This window comes from Phyllopteryx taeniolatus, chromosome 17 (assembly GCF_024500385.1).
Source record: "Phyllopteryx taeniolatus isolate TA_2022b chromosome 17, UOR_Ptae_1.2, whole genome shotgun sequence".
Lineage (NCBI taxonomy): Eukaryota > Metazoa > Chordata > Actinopteri > Syngnathiformes > Syngnathidae > Phyllopteryx > Phyllopteryx taeniolatus.
The window spans coordinates 16,701,308-16,722,982 of record NC_084518.1 but is presented as its reverse complement, the minus strand read 5'-3'; the positions used below and the strand labels follow the sequence as shown (position 1 = coordinate 16,722,982).

Here is a 21,675-nt window from a genome sequence, read left to right as displayed (position 1 = left end):
AGGAGGAGGAGGAAGCTGCAGCTGCGACTTAGTTGCTGCGCTGCTCGGCTTCTGATCGCATCTTCACCACCTCGCACACGCGAGCAGGCGGGCTCAACTGTCCTTCAACTTTGTGCTCACTTTCTGCTTTTTTTTTTTTTTTTTTTTTTTTTTTGTGGACAATCGGCCAGACTGGAGGTGACGGAGGCGCTCAGCGCTCGTGTCGGTAAGTCACGTGTTGGGAGTATTATGGGATGTTGTGTGGGTATTGATGGGCGCGTGGTCGCCTCTCCATCAAAACCGTGCATGCTTGCTGCGAGTTCACTTCACCCGGATTAGATTTAATCCGTCATTAGGACTTTAATCTCGCTCGCTCGCTTCTTGTTTTTCTTTCACAACTTTTGCGTGGGCGCGCGCGCGCGCGCGTGTGTGTTTGTGTGTAGACGGTACCGTGGCGGTGGTGCCGCCGGGCCACACGGACATGGAGCATTTCGACGACCGAGCTCAGCGCCGCGGCGCCCGCGCCGGATCCGCATCCGGCGCGGCCGGGACGCGCGTCAACGGCGTGCACAGCCCCACGCACAGCGCCCATTGCAGCCTGTTCCGCGCGCCGCGCACCCTCAAGGCCCTGAGCGCCGAGAGGCGGGCCAAGAAGGTGCGCTTCTACCGCAACGGCGACCGCTTCTTCCACGGCATCGTGTACGCGGTGTCCGCCGACCGTTTCCGCACCTTCGACGCGCTGCTGGCCGACCTGACGCGCGGCCTCTCGGACAACGTCAACCTGCCGCAGGGCGTGCGCACCATCTACACGCTGGACGGATCCGGACGCATCGGCAGCATCGATCAGCTGGTCGAGGGTAAGACAGCCTCTAATAACTTTTCATTATTTAAAAAAAAAACAAACAAAAAAAAAAAAAAGCATGTCATGTTTTAGGATATTGAACAGGGGTGTGCAAACTTTTGTGCTCAAGGGCAACATTTTGTTTTTAAAACAGAGATGGGCTAGGTCATTCTTGGGGGGGGGGGGGGGGGGGGGGGAGTTAAAATATGGATATAAAATTATTAATTTATTCATGCACGTATCCGTGGTGATTCATTTATTTGTAATTTCTCTACCAATTTTATGTAATACAATTAAAAAAACAAAACTCTCGACGTCCTGTATGCCAAATGCCAACGTGAAGGAAGTGCTTCTTTTATATTTGAATTGGAGAAGAGTATATTATCTATCTATCATGTTTTGTTCCTTGTTTTATGTTTGATCTTATGTACAGCACTTCAATACAGCTGCAGTTGTCTTTTAAAGTAGTTTATTAAGTCAAGGTTTGTTTTTTAATTTGATGTAAAATAGCTGTTTTCAATAATAAAATAATCCGTGAACATTTTCTCACATCAATTTTGACGGTGGGATGAATTAATTATAAATCATAACCAATTTGATTGATTATATAACAAATTTTTTCAAATTTTATTACACTTTTTATTTTAAAGATAAAATAATTGATGCTCATTTTCTAATTTCATTGGCAAATTGTTTACTTTACAATTGATTATTTTACTCAGATTTTTGTGTTATATGTAAAAATGTTTATTTTGGAATATTTTATGCCCATTTTTTTCAATTTTACCACTTATAATTGATGTAATTGTCCAATTATTTAATCAAATAAAATATTAATATTTTATATTTTATTTATAATAAATTGATGAACCAATTATTGAAATGTAATGAAATGTAAAACATATTACATCTATATGCAATATTGATATTTTACGCAGATTTTTGTGTTATATGTAAAAATGTTCATTTTGGAATATTTTATGCCCATTTTTTAAAATGTTAATACCTATAATTGTTGTAATTGTCCAATTACTTAATCCAATAAAATATTAATATTTTCTATTTTATTTATAATAAATGGATTAACCAATTATGGAAATCTGTATGCAATATTGTTTATTTTACCAATATTTTGAATGTTATTACTTATAATAAATCAATTATTTCATGAAATAAACTCATAAAAAAGAAATACATTTCAAGAAAATGTCAAATACGTCATCACAACTTATCATAGCAAGCACCAGAGACTGAAAATATGTCCCCTGGTGTCTATGAGCAGTATCGGAGTTGATATCAGCGCTACATTATCGTACGTGTAGTAATTGCGTAGGTCTTCGTGCCACGCTATGACATCATCGCATTTCTGTCTATGATGTCAGTCAGTACTAACCGCATGACGCCCCCTACAGGCGAAAGCTATGTGTGCAGCTCAGTGGAGGCTTACAAAAAGGTGGACTACACCAAAAACGTCAACCCCAACTGGTCGGTGAACGTCAAGGCGTCGGGCGCGGCCTCGGCGCGCGGGCCCCCTTCGCTGGGCAGCGCCAAGGCGGGCCCCGCGGGCACAGTCGGCGGCGGGCTGCCCGAGAACCGCGAGAACAAGGACTTTGTTCGACCCAAGCTGGTGACGGTGGTCCGCAGCGGCATGAAGCCCCGCAAGGCGGTCAGGGTTCTGCTCAACAAGAAGACGGCGCACTCCTACGAACAGGTGCTCACCGACATCACCGACGCCATCAAGCTGGACTCTGGAGTGGTCAAGAAGATCTACACGCTGGAGGGGAAACTGGTGAGTCAAATGCTAACACAAAAATGCTAATGAGTAGCATCGGTGTTTCAAAACAAACAGCGGAGCAACACATGTAGACAGATAAGAATACTCACATACTCACAGGCATATATTCTTGATCCTCTGAGAGGAACGGCTAATATTAGTGCTGAGGAGTTGGGACGTCTCCTCCATCTCCACGTATGTCTCTATAATAGAATGACTCCCAGAGGATCGCACCTTGGTAGTTATTCATGATGGCCGCCACCTTGCAAAATAAAAATAAACAGAGCGACTCAAAATAATCATCAGTAGAAATAGGCCACAGCATAGAAATATTGTGACATAATCGTTCTTCGCCAGTTAGTTGCGATAACCGACACCTTGCACAATAGAAATCAACATGGGGACTCCAAATAATCCACAATAGAAATACAGTCCAAAATGTTTACGCTACGCTTTGTCAGGCAGGCAGTATGTACTTGTCCTAAAACTAATTCTTCTCGAGAACCACCAACAATAGAAATCAATTACAGCCATTCAAATTTATCCACGGTAAAAAACACAAAAGTCCAAGTCACACTTGGTCACGATTTGCGCTTTTGTCACTTTGTCCTGATCTCTGCCACCTGTGTTATATGTACATATATCTATATACTGTATGTTGTATGTGCTACGTTATATCCATCCGTCCATTTTCTTTACCGCTTTATCCTCACAAGGGTCGCGGGGGTGCTGGAGCCTATCCCAGCTATCAACGGGCAGGAGGCGGGGTCCACCCTGAACTAGTTGCCAGCCAATCGCAGGGCACATATAAACAAGCAACCATTTGCACTCACATTCACACCTACGGGCAATTTAGAGATATAACTTATGTAATGTGATCGCTACAAGCATGCCATTGACTTTTTTGGCTGTGGGTGAACTGGCCAGTTATTCATGTTGTCCGCCACGCTGCACAATAGAAATAGTGAATGACGAAATAATCCACAGAATCGTCAGAATCGTCCAAAGTATACTCATGTCACATTTGGTCACACAGACACCTGAGAATTCTTGTGAAATGATCGTTTTGTGCCAGTTCTTCACGATAACCGCCACCTTGCACAATAGAAATAAGGTCCGGAAATAATCCACGGAGTCATGAAAATGGTAGTAAAAGAGTTAGGTTGGGTTCCGTTCAAAACTTTTAAGAGCGAAGCCATACTTTTATGAATAAAGAACATCCTCCCATTCCATAGTGCAGATAGCGCTATGAATGGTGTGTGTGTGTGTGTGTGTGTGTGTGTGAGAGTGTGTGTGTGTGTCTTTGAGGTCGCCCACGCCGCATACCATCAATCGTGTGCGTCTGAGTCACGGGTCCTTCAAGGTCCGCCCACCCGCTCAGCCGTGTCTGCGCCTTGCATTCATTCATTCATTCGGGTCGCTGGATTTCTGGAAAAATATGGAAAATCATCAGTGAAAGCTCGTTTGTAGGCTTCCGACTGCCCACAATGGCCTTACGCTTTGGGGCTATAGCGCCACCTGCTGCTTTGGCATGCAGTGGGCAGTCTGTCAATGTGCGCTCAGGTGGACGATTCAAACATGACTTGATTTTCAAAATATTATGATAGTTTTTTTCCGCAAAAAATATTAATCCTGTGAATTTTGTGTCATTTCTTTGTACTATTTTCCTTGAACAAAATCTAACTTTTTTTTCTTATCCTAAAATATGACTTTATTCTTGCAATATGAGACGATTAAGACATTTGCTAGAAAAAATGATTTTATTCTCGTAGTATTAAAACAAAATTTTCCACAAATTACTTTTTTTTTCTTGTGAGTTTACATCTTTTTTTGAACAATATGACTTAATTCTCACAATGTTCTGACTTTATACGACTAATATTAGAAAATACGGCTTGAAGAAAATTACTATTTCTGTAAACAAAAAAAACATGTTTACAACTTTCTTGAAAAAAATGTAACTTTGTTCTTGGAAGATGATGACCTAAAAAGACGATATTATTCTTGTAAAATTTTGATTTAATATTTTTAAAGACAACTTCATTATCATAAGTTTACGTCTGTTTTTCTTGAACAAAAATATTTCTTCATACTTCATTTTTCTAGAACAAAGGCATCTTAATTCTTTTAAGCTTTAGACTTTTTTTTTCCTCCCAAAAAAATTTCTTGGAAAAATACATTCATGTTTTTCCCGCCAAAAATATAAGATTTTGTTCTTGTGACATGAAAGCTTCCTTTTCTAAAAAAATATGACATCATTCACGTAATTTTTATTTTCCATTTTTTAACTTAATTTTCTGAAAATGATGACTTCATTTTTCTAAGATTAAGATTTTTTTTCCATAACTCAATTCCTCCCATTAACCCCCACCCCAAAGCCTAACTTTGTTTTCGTAAGCGTAATAATAAAATGTACAAAACTATAACTGCTTTTCTAAACAAAATTGAAAACAGAAACTTTGGAATTTTTCTCCTGAAAAAAAATATCTCTTCTTTAATTTTTTTTAAATTGCTACTTAAAAAAGAGGACTTTGTCCTTGTCTTTTTTTTTTTTTTTTTTTTTTTTTTTTTAAAGACAACTTCATTCTCAAGTTACATTTCTTTTTCTTTGAAAAATGTCATTATTCTCCTATGTTTCTAAATTTTATCTTGGAAAAATACAACTTTATTCTCTATAAAATGTATATATTTTTTCTTTACTCTTGTAATATTACGTCGTTATTGTCATAGCATGCATATATTTTTTTCTTTTGCGTGTGGTCCTAATGCTCCTTTGTAACAACATATTCAAAATATCAAATAATGGGGATGCTTCTGTTTCTTCTCTGATCATTCGGTGTAATTTTGTGCGACTCTCGCCGCCAACGCTGACGGGCGTCGCATCCTGTCTGACCTCGCGCAATCCATTTAACGATCGGCCATGATTAACCCAGCGGGGCATCGCTCCAGATTCCAGATCTGATTTGACCTTCTTAAAAAAAAAAAAAAAAAAAAAAACATTTTTCTTTCTTTCTTTGAGAATCCTCCTACACGGGATTTAAAGTCACACTTTTCCTCCCAATGCCTGCTCGCTCACTGGTTGCCATGGGTTACCGTTGTCTGGGAGATTACACAATAAACTCCCTTCCTCTCTCTCATTGCAAGTAAGGCTATTACGGTTCTGCTATTTTTAGCCGCTCTATCGATTGAGCCAACGGGCATGGCAACTTGCGAACCAGCCGGGCTGGGCGCACTCTATTTTTGTATTTTATTTTCTTTTCCTGGGTAAGGTAAAGAATATTAAAGATCACGAAAGCACAACGGACAATTAGGAGATTAGTTTAAACCTCAGTGAAATGTGCTTAATCCGTGTTGTAATCGCGACTAAAACAGCCTGGCTTATGGTGAAGAAAAAAACGGGGGAAAAAACCGATTGTCGACCCTCACATGGCTTCTATATGAGCAGGAACGCGATTCATTTTGACACTTGCAAGTCATCATCAGTCAAATATTTGACAGCAGGATGACATGATAAAATAACGGTGACGCCTTATTGAATATTAACTGTGTGAAGGTAATTAGTCAAGTGCAAACCCAGATTGGATTACTTTGTGTCTGTTTGTGTGTGTGTGTGTGTGTGTGTGTGTGTCAGAAGTAGGTTTTTGGGTCGCTATCTGTGACGCGGCGTCCCGGCAGAACCGACGAGTCCAAAGAGAGAAAGAGCGATGACGTCCGAACACCAAAACGGCTCGCTCATCTGTTTCGCGTTCATTAACCTCTTTTAATGAGGACGCACACACACGTGCAGTAGGGCTCGATTGAGATTTTTGAGTGAGTCTACTCGTGATAGACACGCCTACCAAGTATCTTGCAGCTAAGTGCATAGCAAATTTGTGTTGCTATGTGAAATTGGCTTCTTTGTTGACAATAAAATGGCAGACTTCAAACCAAAATAGCTGACTTTCTGTGTCTTTAGTGGCATGGCTACATGAGAGTTTTTTGTGTGGGTCTACTCATGATAGACATGCCTAGCAAATTTCACAATGCTAGGAGAAACTGGGAGCTAGGAGAATTTGCTCATGGCCTGAATTTGTAGTGGAACCAAAAATGGCCGCTTCAAACCAAAATGGCAGACTTCCTGCGTCTTTTGGGGCATGGCTTCTTGAGACTTTTTTGTGGGTCTACTCATGATGGACCTGTCTATCAAATTTTATATTGTCACGTGAAACTGGCTTTGAGGGCTGAATTTTCAAAATCTTTGGTCAAGAGCTGGACTTGTAGCGTTGACTTAGTAGTTGACCCTAAAATGGCCACTGCAAACCAAAATGGCAGACTTGCTGTATCTTTTGGGGCATGGCTTCTTGAGACTTTTTGGTGGGTCTACAGGTTGCGAACGTCTCTCCAGTAGAACCCGATACTCTCCCTCCACGCTCAGTTTCCGCTCTCTAGCGCCCCTCTGAGGCTCCCGGTGTCACGTTTCCACTTGTAACTCGAGCGAGAAGGTATCCGGTTCCTCATCCTCCTCTACCTCACACTCCTCTTGCCACGGTTGCCAAGCAACGGCCGTGAGGTTCTACTGTACTGTAATGTGTGTGTGTGTGTGTGTGTGTGTGTGTGTGTGTGTCAAGCTGGTTCTGATCAAGAAGATAGACAAAGCTGTAAGTGGCTTAGAGAGCACGGCCATGGCTCCACTATTAATACCATGGTAAGCTGTGTTTGCACGCACACGCAGACTTGAGCCTCCAATCACGCACATTAAGGCACTGAGAGCTACACGCACACACACACACACACACAGAGCCTGTCAACATCTTTTTGGTAGGGTCTAGAGCTATATGGTGGAGCAAGGTCTATGTTACTGTCGGATGTAGCTGAAGTAGTTTTCTGTATGGGCTAGACCACAGGTGTCAAATTCAAGGCCCGGGGGCCAGATCCGGCCCACAACATCATTTGATGTGGACCGCGAAAGCGATCGTGTGTCAATTGAAGCATTTTTGAGAAAATACCAAAATTGCAAACTTGTTTTTGTTTGTTACCGAGCCCCCTTTTAGAATGAATTGAATGATAGTTGAACTCATTATTATTATTTTTTGATTAGCTTCAGATTTCAGAACTGATTATCCATCAAATTGTTGTGTATGTGTAATAATATGAGACGGTCATACTTTTATATGGGTTTACAGTCACAATGGCCCTAAGAGGGAAACTAACTACGATGTGGCCCTGAACAAAAACGAGTTTGACACCGCTGGTCTAGACTGTGTTCGTGTGGGGTCTAGAACGACGTTTGTTTAGGGTCTAGACTGAGGTTTGTTTAGATCTTGGTTCATGTAGGGTGTAGAACTATGTTAGTGTAGGGTTTACGGGGCCTTGGACTTTTTTTTAGGTACCAGTTGTTATCTGCAGTGCTGGTTCTTTCCCTCTTTGTGCCTCATCATCATCTTCCTCCTCCTCCTCCTCCTGCTTCCAGCACTGCAGTGACCGAGACCAAAAACATCAGAAACAAGAAAAAGATGATAAACAAACGGGGAAAAACTGCGATGCAAAGGAATGTAGTATAGCTCTCGTTTGATATTTTGATGATGATGATGATGATGATTGATGTTCAATGCTATTGTGCGTCTGATCCGCTTCTCTGCTGAGTCATTGTTACTCAGCACTTGTGAATGTGTGTGTGTGTGTGTGTCTGTGTGTGTGTGTGTGAAGACTATTGTGCTGCGGCTACATAAATTGTGTAATTTATATAATGTTAACATTCAGAGCAGAAAACAAAACATGAATTCACTTGTTTGTCGTACTTACCCTTTTGGGACACTTCATTAGGAACACCACGAGCCCCTCTCATTGAGCTAGTTTAGGTGTACCTAATGTTGTGTCCGAGAAAAGAGGGTCATCAAGCTCGAGAGAACATAAGGAATGGGAGGGGGAGGGGCTTAGTGGAAGTGGGGGGGGGGCAGCCTGAGGACATGACACTGCATTGTGGGATACGATGTCCTATTTGTTACACTTTTGTCACACGCGCATGAAAAACATCAAACGAGTGATGTAGAAGAAGAAGTCGAAGAAACGAGAGCTGTTACGCAAGCTCATGACGCAATCTGGCCACGGTGCATTCAGGTGAACTCGGTGCCGCCGCCGTCTGTTCGTTCCCAGGTGGCGTTTATCGTCCTGAGCGAGCTGGAGGTCAAATTGTGAGGCCGCCCCGCTTAGCGGTTGTTTCAGGTTCATCCGAACTTCCTCTTTCCGCTTCTTACGTTCTTTCCGGTGAAGAAGAAACTTCAAATAATAATAAATAAATAAATAATACATGTACATAATTTGTTTATAAAATTATTATATCTGTAAACATCAAACATTGAAGTCTTTGGTGGCTCTGGGTGACATCTAGACATTTAAAGTGCCTCCAGTTGCTTTGGCCATTCACCCGGACCGGGAGGAATTGCTCAGATCCGTTTTGGCCAACGCGGAAGTCGGCTGCGCATATACCTGGATTGTCTTTCATTCATTTGTCATTGTTGCAACCCAGCAATAAAACGTCTATTCTGATTGGTCAGTTTTCATTTAGGCATATTTATATGGAGCCACTCATTGAAATACTTGGATACCCCAGAAAAGATATTTTAATAAATTATTCTTTTACTTTTTCATGCAAATTTGTTTTATATTTATAACATTTCCTCAAAAACACATTTGTAGGTTTTTACCGCATATTTTTAGTTTTACTTTTGCAATTTTTGTTTTGCATTTTTTTCTACGTGACACTTTTTTTTACACATTAAAACACATTACACATACACATTTTTAGGACATTTTCATTTCCTATGCATTTTTTTTGCTTTACTGTTGTAACTTTTCCAAACATTTTTTGCTAACATTTTCTGTTTTATGTAATTGTTTTTTTTGACTTTTGTAAAAATATTTTTTTTTCATGCAGTGTTCTGTTTTACTTTTGTCACTTTTTAAAACATTTGTTGTAAGTTTTTCTTTTTAATGCATTTTAGTTTACTGTTTTATTTTTTATACATTAAAAAACAGCATTTTAGAAAATATAAAGTTCTTACTTTTATGCAATGTTTATGTCCTTATTTTTGCAACTTTTCTATTGTTGTAACTTTTCATGCAACTTTTTTTCTTTTTTAAACTTTTGTAACCCTTTCTTTTTTGGCATTTGATTGGTCAGTATGTATGTGTGAATAACAACACATGCTTTTGACAACTGCACTTCAAATTCCAAGTGAAACAATCCCCAACCTTCTATTTATTTGTATAGTAAATTGATTTCAGCACCACGGTCAGCTCCACTTGCCTCCAGATCCTCCCTGGAACTTTTGACAGACTTCCTCTTCCTCCGTGACTGCAAAATGCAATTATTTCTCCTCATAAGTCCTCCGGCACATTTCCCACATGCACTACATTTAGCTCGCAAACATCCAACTCCTACTCAGCCCTGGAATAATAGCCCAACAGCGAAATAGTGCGCATGCTTGGTTGTGCAGTTAACTTATTAGAGTTTTCTTGTTTTATGGCAGAAAGACATCAAACTTTGCCGCCATGTGCCGCCCACATGCAAAAACAACTGTTAAGCGTTGCCCATCTGTCAAATACATGAGGTTCAAATTTAGTAGCCATTGTACAAAATCTTTAGGTCAAGTTTGCCTTTGAAGGACTGCTGGAAATTGCCAAATTTACCAAAAAATGTCTGCGTTGGAACCAAAATGGCTGTGTTTTTGTGAATGGCTTCTTGAGACTTTTTTTGCGGCTCTCCTCATGATAGTCATGTCTACCAAGTTTCATGTTGCTAAGTGAAACTGGCTTCGGGAGCTGAATTTTCAAGATGTTTGTCCAAGCGCTTACCATGTGGAGTTGACTTGTTTGTCGTCCCTAAAATGTCTGCTTCCCAACCAAAATGGCTGACTTCCCGTGTCTTTTCGGGAATGGTTTCTTGCGACTTTTATTGTGGGTCTCCTCATGATAGACATGTCTTTCAAGTTTCATGTTGTTAAGTGAAACCAGCTCTCCATGTTCTTTTTTTATTTTGCTTATTCCTCACTGCATGCTTCTTCGAGTATCTCACTGCTGTCCAACACTGCCACCTTGTGGCCCCCTAGCGCCATGCCAGTTATGTGTTGTATAATTATTATTATTATTCTTTTTTTTAATATCTGGAAATGAATGAAACCCTTGTGCTTTCTGGGAAAATAGCAGATATGGACAAAAGTATTGGGACACATTGAATCATCATGGAATGGTATAGCGTCCCATTCCTTTTATACTATACTTGGCCGAATACGATTTTTAGCCACCTGAGCAGCCCCAGAGGGTCAAAATATTAGAAACAGCTCTCAGTTAGATGCCTTTTCTATAAATTTCTTTACTGGAATTTTTATTTTAATTTTTTTAAAGATGCCTGTAAAAATACAACTTAACTCCTGTAATATTGCAGCTGTATTCTTGAAAATCACTCATATGATCATTTTATACACTTTTCCGCATTTATTTCTATGTTGCATATTTAATAAATGTATTTCCTCTGCAGGTGACGTGTCTGCAGGACTTTTTTGGCGACGAGGACGTGTTTGTGGCATGTGGACCCGAAAAGCTCCGCTACCAAGACGACCTGATGCTGGATGAGACTGGTGAGATTTTTATTTTTATATTATTATCATCTATTATTGCATCGATGAGTGTGCTTTATGAAATTTTGAGGATCTTATTTAGCTATGTGGTCCAAATATTAAGAACTTTATTATTTTAACATTGCGACTTTTACCAGGAATTTTTTTTTCTCGTAATAATATTACTTTTTCTTGAAAAACGCTTTTTAATTAAGAAAAAAATACAGCTTTATTATCATATTATTGTTTTTTTTCGAGAGCTTTTTTTAATAAAAAAAAATCTAAAATTATTTCTTATTTCTTGTCAACTTTTGCGCATTTTTCTTTTTTTAACTTGAAAATAATTTTTATCTTGACGTGTGTGTGTGTGTGAGTGTGTGTATTTTAAATTTGGAAAAAAATACCACTGTAAACTCTTAATACTGTGATTTTATTCTCAAAGAAAAAAATCTTGAAAAAGTATGACTACAGTCTTCCTTCTTAAAAACAAATAAAACTTTATTTTAGGTATATAATTTTCTAACTTTTTTCTCTTAATACTGTGACCTTTTTCAAGTAACAAAAGGCTATGCTTGTAATACTGTGACATTTTTCTTTACAAAAATGTGAATATCTATCTCGAAAAAATACAAAAATATATTTCAAATTTGGCTTTAGTCTCTGAAAAATCCATGAGTATTCTTGGTAAATCTAGAAAAAATATGATTGTTAAAAAAAGAAAACATGCTCTGAAAAATATGACTTTATGCTTGTAATATTCCGATTCTTTCTTTGAAAATTTTGACTTTATTCTCGTGCTGTATCTGTTTTTGGCATTAACTGGTGTCATAATCAGGCTTTGTAGTTTGTGATTGAAAACCTTTTCTTTGAAAATGTTGCTTTTGCCTTGCTCCCATGCTTCCTGCACTCGATCGGCATCTCCTCTGAGAAGAAAACCCCCCCCCAAAAACACTCATTTACACGGCCCGCAGGCTATCCGGTGGCTCTCCTCCCCCGTGCGTCTGGCACCCTCCACCCAGCCTGCGATGCCCCCCCCCCCCCTTCCTTCCTCGCTCGGCTGGCTTCAACCCGGCCCGCAGTGTGTCGCTGTCTCCTCCGTATTCTCGCCAGCGCTTCCTTCCTGCAATCACAATTCCACCAGTCGTACACAGTCACACATTTCATAACAGTATTACATTTAGTTTCTTTGGGAAAAAATTTTTTTTTAGATCTAATTAAATTATATATAATACTTGTAAAAAATAAGTTTTTTTAATTTAATCATTTAAAAAAATGGTTGATTCATTCTAAATAAAAAAAGTAAATAAAAAAATAAGCATGAATTATTTTATTAAATATGAATTTTTTTATCATTAATTCAATTAAGGGTTAATTCATTATAATTGAAATCATTATTATTAGAACAAACAAAAGATAAGAATGAATTATTTTATTATTAAAATAAACAATCTGACATATGTATGTAACTTTTTAAATGTAAAAAATAATTGGTTAATTCATCATAAAGAAATTAATTATAAATAATACATTTTCAAAATGTGAATTATGTATTATTAAGAAAAATAATTATAAATAATACAGTCAAAATATGAGAATAAATTCTTCTTTCATTGAAATAAACAATTTGGTATAAATGTAAAAATATTTTGCTTCATTCATGAAAAAAACGGTGAATTCATTATAAAATTAAATGTAAATTATATGATTAGAAAGTGAATTTTTTTTTAAAATTATTATTTAAAAAACATTTTTAGCCCCATCTACGAATTACATGGCACCTCTGTTTTGAAAATCAAATGTGGCGCTAGAGCACAGAAGTTTCCACACCCCTGCTCTATACGTATATATGCATAATCGAGTCTATAACAAGTCCCAACACCGCAACCCTGAGCGAGCAGCGGACATCCACGTCGTCCGAACGACACGCGTGTGAACCTCCTACACGTGTGACAAAATGATGACACGGGCAGCACCGTCAAAGTACAAAGCGCCGTGACGCCCTCAGTCTAGCGCGCTAGCCCGCTAACACCCTCACGGTCACGCAATAGTAAAAAAAAAAAAAAAAAAAAAAAAATCAGCTCTGTTGTTATGGCATTCGACTTATATAGCACTCAAAGATGCTTTACAATTGCAAACATTATTCGTTCAGTCCGCAGTCACACCTGGCGGTGCTAAGCTACTTGTGTAGCCACAGCTGCCCTGGCGCAGTCTGACGGAAACGCGGCTGCCATTCTGCGCCTACGGCCCCTCCGACCGCCACCAAACATCCGAGCACATTCATTCGTAAGTGTCTCGCAGGGGCGTACGTTCACCCTCTGCTCCAAATCTATCATCTATAATTAATATAGGACTGTTAAAAATAAAATAATTATATCATAATAAAGACACGCTAAATGATGAATAAAGCTTGAAATAAAAACAAATCATGAATAAAAATGAATAATCCATGAAAGTTTTCAATACATTCAATTGAGACTAAATGGCAAATATGAATTTAAATCAAACAAATAAGAAGCGGCGCAGAAAATGGATGGATGGATGGATACATATATACAGGGTGATTAAAAAGTAACTCCCTATTTTAAAATACTTATAATTTATTCATATGTTGTAATATTTTTCTCAATTTCTTTGTGTATGTTCCATGATTAAAGGAGCAAGTCTATTCTACCAAACCAACGACTTTGGAAGAACTTGAAGGGCGAATACGAGAAGTTATGTCTTCCATCCCACAAGAGTTCCTTGTGAAATCAGTGAATGCGCCTTGAGAAACCGGCGCCCATATCGAATTTTAAATAAAACTCTATGCCATACACTTTCTTCTCATGTTCATTTCTTGTAAGAATTATCGTTCAGAAATAAATTAAAAATAGGGAGTAACTTTTCAGTCACCCTGTAGAACAAATATCGATTTGGGTTACTTACAACACTGCTGACTATTTTTGCTGCCGTTCACGTTCACTTCTGTATAAATGGCATATTTTCATTCAATTTACATGTGCATATCATTAGCCTAATAGCATTATTGCCTGTCATTTTTGAAAGTTTTTTTTAAAACAAGAAAAACAAATACAACAAATTAAATCAACGAAGAAGAGTCCAGTTACCTTAACACAATCTTTGCAGCTGACCAAAAAAAAAAAAAAAAAAAATGTTTTTTTTCAATTGATTATGTCTATGACAGTAGGTTAAAAATATATCTATTTTTCCTTTGCTGTTATTATTCTGCTACTGTGCTGCTGTAATAAAAAGCTCATTCCACTGTAATAGACTGATTTTCATTCTATTGTGTTCTGTGGCAGAGTGTCGCATAATGCGGCCGATGAACTACGGCAAGATATCTTCCATCCGAGCTTCCCCCAAGGCTTTGATCCAGACTCGACGCAGCAAGTCCCCCGCGTCCGGTAAGAAAACCAGGACGAGTCTTGCTCATCTGATGGCAAAGGAAGCATTTTTTTAATATATATATCATGTATATGTACAATATATGGTATTATAATAATGAATATATTGAATGAATAGAACAGGAAAAAAAGTAAATGAGGAAAGGTTTTGAGAATTTACAAATCAAATTTTATAAATTGTGCCAGGGTGTGAATAATTTTCGACATGGAAGCTTTTCATCTAAAATGGTCAAATTTAAAAAAAATAATAATTGTAAAAGATAATTTCATTGTTATTATTATGTCCTCAGTCACTGTCATTTTCAGCAAAAAGATCACCACAACACAATGTTTTCGCCAGCTTATAATTTTGACATAATTGAAAACATCATTTAAATCTGTATATTTATTCTTATTATTGTTATTATTATTATTATTACATCTTAAACTTTTTTTTGTCTCTTTCTAAAACATTTAAAAAAATACCAAAAGTCAAACAAAAAACTTTTTTTTTTTTTTTTTTTTTCTTTCATCAAAATATACAAAATATGACCAAAAAATTTTCAGTACTCGTTTTACTATGGACAATGAAACACTTTTACCAGCTTTCAGACAGCATCTTAACAAGGTCGTTTGCTTTAGTTCTTGGGTTGATATGCATATTTCGGACCAAAAGACGTTCATCTCTGATGAACCACAGAACCCGTCTCCTTACTGAGCGGTTCCCATGGTGTTTATACTTGCATATAATTGTTTGAACAGACGAACGTGGCACCTTCAGGCATCTGGAAATTGCACCCAAGGATGAACCAGACTTGTGCAAGTCCAAAATTGTCTTCCTGATATCTTGGCTGATTTCTCCTGACTTTCCACAAAGAATATGTTTGTTTCAGGTGTGCCAAGTTCAAATATTTCCACAGGTGTGTCTCTAATTAACTCAAATGTTGTCAATAAAAATAGCAGAAGCTTCCAAGGAAATGACATCATCGTCTGGGTTTTCCCAAATTGTTGAAAGGCTTAGTAATCTTACTGTACATAAACTTCTGACATTGAAGAAAGCCATTTAAAAAAAATGGCTAAAAAAAAAAAAAAAAAAAAAAAAATCTTCTCTCATTGTTCTGGCATTTAGCTAATAGATATAATTAGGGTAGTTGTAATTGACGTAAACATGAAAAGTTTCGTCTGATTCGTCAGTGAGTAAAAAATATAGTGCATGTAAGTATCTGGTTTCAACTGTATATATAAACAGACACACATGTATAAAATATTATTTAAAATGACTTAAAGCATAGATACAGTCGATATTCCAGTATAATTTAACAAGTGACACAAACCGTGTTCGTATTAGCATCTTTTCGAAAATGGTGTCAAACAGACGTCGTTTTGTTAACGTCTTCCGCTGTTGTTCGTCATTGTCGCATAATTCTGATTATTCTATTACTATAGTGTAATATCATGGTTGTTTGCACTTGCTGTTGTGTTGCTTTTGTGTTTTGCATCTCATTAGCATGGGAACACACTGCTTCTGCGGGGGGTGGGCATTATGTGTGTGTGTGTGTGTGTGTGTGTGGCATTCATAATAGGCATTGAAATGATAGCCAGAGGGGAGGAAAAAGGCAACCAGGGAATGAAGGTTGTCTGCTGACTCAATCCTGCAGCTGCGGCATGAAAAGTGCATCACGGGTAGCGGTTGACGCGCGAGCCCTCCAAGCATCGACTCGCATGTGCGTGCGACAATGACCGTTTGTAACGAATTGTTCTCTTGGCGCCGCCGCTTGCGCGACAAACACTCGCCACGCCAAAACGTCCGTCTGTAGCTTACGGTCGTCCTTGCGGTCTCGTTGTGTCTGGATTGAGTCGGGAAGCTTTTGAGAGGGGGGAAAAGGTTACGAGAGTGAGTCATAACACCATCTGATGTGGCTGCTGGCTCACAGAGGCTAATGAGAACATGTGTGTGTGCTAGACTTCTTGTCTTCGTGTACTTGTGAGGTTCATGGAGTGATTCACAAGGGGCTGCTAAAGGGAGGAAGAAGAGCATCATGTTCACTGTGGGCGCCCATGAAGGGCAGTCAAACCAGATTGTGTTTTGTGTAAATTCTTAAATTTCAGGTCCGAATTGTGGACTCAACACTGTCCTCGTGAAGCCAGTAAAACAAGATTTTACATGTGTTAGTTGTTGTTTTCCTAGACTTGTGCAGGTCTGAATTGTGGATTAAACCGTGCCCTCATGAATGCAGTAAAAAAAAAAAAAAAAAAAAATGCGTGTGACAGAGAGAGAGAGAGAGAGAGAGAGAGAGAGAGAGAGAGAGAGAGAGAGAGTTCTTGTTTTCGTATACTTGTGGGGTGTGAATTCTTGACACAAACCCTGACCTTGTGGATGCAATAACACAAGAATGTGTCTCTTGGTTCTTGTTTTTCTGTACTTGTGGGATTTAAATTCTGGACTACAACCTGTCCATGTGACGTAGAAAAACAAGATTCTGTGAGTGTGTGTGTGTGGGAATTCTTGTTTTTGCTCTACGTGTGTGGTCGCAATTCTGGACCAATTCTACAGGGCTTGACATCTTTGTGAGGACTTGACATGCTATACGATTCAAAATTACATATGATTAAATTGGCGTTGACATTAGAATTAAGTCAACACTTGAGTTGCTGGGTCCCTGTGAATGCTGTAAAACAATATTTAGCATGTGTTTTAGTTCTTGTTCTCCTATCCTTGTTGAACATGTTTATCATTTACAATTGTAGGCCCCGACCATTTTCTAAGCAGATCGGGGAAGAAAAATCACTTTTAGCCTACCACAGGATAATCGCTCAAGATCATCTTTACAGATATCAATAATCATGACGAGGATTTGCGATTGCAAATTTTGAACAGGTTTAACATTTACAATGGTTGGCGCCAACCGATATCCGAGCCGATCTGGGAGAAAAAATCTCTTTCAACACACCACCGGATAATCGCTCAGGATCATCTCTAGAGACGTACAATAATCAGGCCTTTGATTGTAAGAAGGAAAAATGCACAAATTATGCCCGATTATCCGGTGTGTGTATACCCCGCTTAAACAACTGCTGTTCCGTTTTAGTTCACACTCACTGAGTTCAAGGTGAGGATTTGCGATCGTAAATATTGAACAGGTTTAACATTTATGACGGTTAGCCCTGACTGGACAGTATAATCGCTCAGGATAATCATTTGAGACATTTGATAATCAGCCCTCGCTGGCTTTTTATCGCAAGGGACGAAGAGTGCTCCAAATTTGGCTTGATTTTCGGTATGTGTGTGTCCTGCACTCCAGTGAGGACATTCATGCGGGACAATGGGTCCATGTGAATGCGGTAAAACAAGACTTTGTGCATGTGTGTGTGTGTGTGTGTGTGTGTGAGAGTGAGTGACTGGTCCGCGGTTGTCACGGCAACGCGTAGCCGCTACACAGCGGCGCGTCCATATATGTCAATAACTTCCCGGCCCATCGCTTGAGTCAGTTTTGGGAAACCTTCCTCCTCATCCTCATCATGTTCTAAGGACTTGTTGTTGACTGCTTTTTTTGTCAGTGTGCTACTAATCTCCTCCAGGGTGACAAATTTGTAATTCCTGGAGCTGCTTTTCTATCGAGCTCTGTTTTGTTTTGCTCATACTGATGACACTCAGCACATCCAGTCCCATATTCATGCTAACAACAACAACAACAACAACAGTCGCATAATGCGCATGTAACAAATACAAATAAGAGGCTCCCTGCCATTCTACTCCAGTGCTCTAGGTTCCAGTAAGCCGCTATTATCGATATGTTTAGTTTTAGCTATTGATTCACTGGTTGATTGATTGATTGAATTCGTGATTTGGAACATTTGTGAAAATGACATAGAAACAAAAACAAAAGGACAAGATGAAACAAAAATACAATGAAAACAAAGTTAAATTATGCATGTTGGAAAAGGAGTAGGAAGAAATCAAATGTATTTACTCCTACCCCCATCTCTACTTCCTTATAATTCTATATAACTATTGCTTTATAAAAGATAAATAAAGCACTACATTAACGTAACAGTAAGAAATATTAATTGATACACATCCTTATTCCGATAATGTGTACGCCAATACAATAATACAGATGATTATATCAGTAATAGCAGTGTCTTGAATTTAATGAAAAGAAAAAAGATCAACAACTACCGCAAACAAAACAATAAAAACAAGCCCCTATACCTATATTTAATATACACATAGGTTTATTTATTGTTCCATATAATATTAATGACAGATATTTATATTAATCCTACTGGCTCCTCATATTTTGTAGAGATCACTTGTTTGTATTTGTTTTTAAGCGAGTTGATTTTTGGACACTGTTTCAGCTCCACATTTTAAAAAAATGTCTTTCTTGAAACCTTTTTCTGTATTATAATAATTATTTTTTTTGGGGTTATAAAATTGAAATTTGAAATTCCACAATAGTGTTATTAGGGTTTCAAATGAGTGGTTTAGGATTACAAAGTATTTCATAAATGATGTATTTGCATATAAAACATGTTCACGTGATCAATTATTCCAATTCTATAATAATGGCGACTAATTGTATTCCTACAAAATTCCTCTCAGGTCGTTTGAAAGGCACGTGTTCGCCACTCAGCTTGGCTATGACATCATCACTTGCACACATCCTGCTCTCTGATTGGTCCATGATTCTCTCCTCGCTGCCTTTGAGCTAGCGATCGACATTTGTTGTTACAAATGCGGAAATAATTCATCGTGGCGGTGATGTATTGTCATCCCCTGTCCTCCATCCATCCCTCTCTTGCTCTCTCTGGGCCGGGTGCGGGTCACGGTATGCGCAAGCGTCTCTCTCTCTCTCTCTCTCTCTCTCTCTCCTCCCTCTCTCTCTCTCTCCTCCCTCTCTCTCGCTCTCTCTCACTCTCTCTCCCACGCCTTTGTGCCCATCAGTGTACTACAGCGCAGCCGACGTCTTCCCATTCACCACTTTAGTAGCCAGGCAGCTGCTCCTCTTCCTCCTCGTCCACCCGCACTGTGCTCTTCATCTTCATCATGCCGGGCGAGGAAGGTAGGGCGTCCATCATATATGGGATGTAGGGATGTGTATGTTGTGCGTTTACGTGTGTGTGACGGTTCAGCCCCTAAATTGCGACGATTTGGACGATGAAGTCAGTCTAACGTGTTGTGTAACATTCTGTGTGTGTGTGTGGCTGGGTTTCATCAATGGAGAAGCTTGCTATGTTGTCATACAATGATGATGATCAGTGATGAAGATGAAGTTTGTGTGTTGTGTAACGTCTATTTTCGTCTGCTGTGGATGGCCACTGGTGAATTATGCACACGCACGTTGTGTTGATCGCGGCGGGGGGAGTAAACAGGACACATCAAAAGAATATGATTACTATCTGTGTGTGTGTGTGTGCGCGCACACGCTGATATAAATATGTACATATATCGGATCGTTAGATAAGGGTTTCCAGTCTTTCAAATGAGAGCTTCATGAACGGGTTGGGGTTTCAAATTAGGGTTTGTGGTCCAAAGTAAGGTTTCAAATGAAGGGTTTTATGTCTGGGTTGGGTCTTAATGCCAGGGTTAGGGTCTGAAATTAGGGTCTCAAGTGTGGGTCCAGGTTTCAATAAATGTTTTTAAGAGGGTTTGGGTATTATGAGAGGGTTAGGGTTTCAAATGAGTGCGTCAAGACTGGGTGAGGGTTTGAAATCAGGATTAGGGTGTCGAGACAGGATTAGGGTTTCAAATTTGGATTCCAGAAAAGGGTTTGTGTTCCAAAGCATTGCTTCAAATCAGGCTTTGGGTTTGAAGTTATGGTTTCAAGCCTGGGTTAGTGTTCTCTACCAGGGTTTTGCTTTTCATGTGAGGTTTAGGGTTTTTCATTAGGGTCCCAAACCAGATTGAAAATGAGGCTTTCAAGGCAGCATTTTTCTATTTTCCAAACAATGGCTGTAATTTAAAATTAGGATTTCAAGACTGGGTTAGGCTTTCAAGCAAGAATTAAGGTTTAAGGGAGAGTTGGGGTTGATAACAAGGGTTGGGTTTCAAGTCAAGGCCCAAGGCTGAGTTAAGGTTTGAAACAAAGGTGAGGGTTTCGAGCTTGGGTTAGGGTTTCCTGCCAGAGTTTGGGTTTTAAATTAGGATTTTAAGACATGGGTTAGGGTTTCAAGGGAAGGTGTCAAACTCAAGGCTCGGGGGCCGTATCGGGCCCGCCACATCATTTTATGTGGCCTGCGAAAGCAAACCATGTTTGTCAACTTCCATTATTCTTGTTCAAATCTGTGCCAAAATTTCAAATTGTCATCTGAAATAAATAAATAACATTGAGAGCAAAGTTTGCAAGCATTTATTTATTTTTTTGTTCCCAAACTTCTTTTTATAATAACCTGAACAATGAACAAACTAGTGTCTTGACTTCTGGTTTGAAAAGTAGTTATCCATCAAGATTTGTGAATATGTAATTCTATGATGAGGCGATGAAACATATTTTAGTTTCACAGTCATAACGGCCTTCTGAGGGAAGTCGTACCTACAATGCGGTTTAAGGTCTCAAGTCAGGGTTCCAAACCTGGGTTAGCATTTCAGAGTGGGGTTCCAAGGTAGGCTATACAGAAGGGTTAGGGTTTCAAGCGACGATTAAGGTTTGATATATTCAAGTGCTTTACATGGAAAAGGAATATTTGTCATAATCCATCGGAAGATCCGTGTGAATCTCGCAGCCCTGCTATTTCCCACGTGTCCCCCTCACGCACTCTTGCTCCATTTTCTCCACGTTCCCTCTAGTGAACGGGATGCCGGCCAGTCAGCTGTCCACGCCGCCGCAGACGGGAAAGTCTCCCAGCCCCTCCCCCGCCAGCCCGGCCAGCCTCAGCCAACAATGGCGGGTAAGGCGCGCGCACACATGCACGCACACATACGTACGCACTCCAATTGTTATAGCGCAATCAAGAAAATATCTTGTTCTAAAACAGCCGTTAAAAACATGTATGACAAATCAGGGTTAGGGTTTCAATCCTAGGTTCGGGTTTTATGTCAGGGTTCCGGTCTGTAATTTGGAGTTTCAAGCTTTAAGAGTAGCTTAAGCCGTAAATAATCAA

At 39.2% G+C, this 21,675-nt stretch overlaps 1 protein-coding gene across 6 annotated transcripts in view; it reads left to right on the top strand.

The window, feature by feature from the left end:
* Positions 1 to 45: 45 nt before the first annotated feature.
* dclk1a (doublecortin-like kinase 1a) overlaps positions 46 to 21,675 on the top strand; it is a 34,987-nt gene continuing 13,357 nt past the window's right edge. For 2 of the 6 annotated variants that reach the window (XM_061751673.1, XM_061751676.1), the window contains exons 1-6: positions 48 to 205; positions 423 to 836; positions 2,233 to 2,609; positions 11,110 to 11,209; positions 14,491 to 14,592; positions 21,362 to 21,462. In XM_061751673.1, coding sequence (XP_061607657.1) covers positions 461 to 836; positions 2,233 to 2,609; positions 11,110 to 11,209; positions 14,491 to 14,592; positions 21,362 to 21,462 — 1,056 coding nt within the window. In that variant the 5' untranslated portion in view covers positions 48 to 205; positions 423 to 460. Of the gene's footprint in view, positions 206 to 422; positions 837 to 2,232; positions 2,610 to 11,109; positions 11,210 to 14,490; positions 14,593 to 19,519; positions 19,638 to 21,361; positions 21,463 to 21,675 lie in introns of those variants that run through there. The other 4 variants (XR_009785155.1, XM_061751675.1, XR_009785154.1 and 1 more) reach the window with 4 other exon arrangements.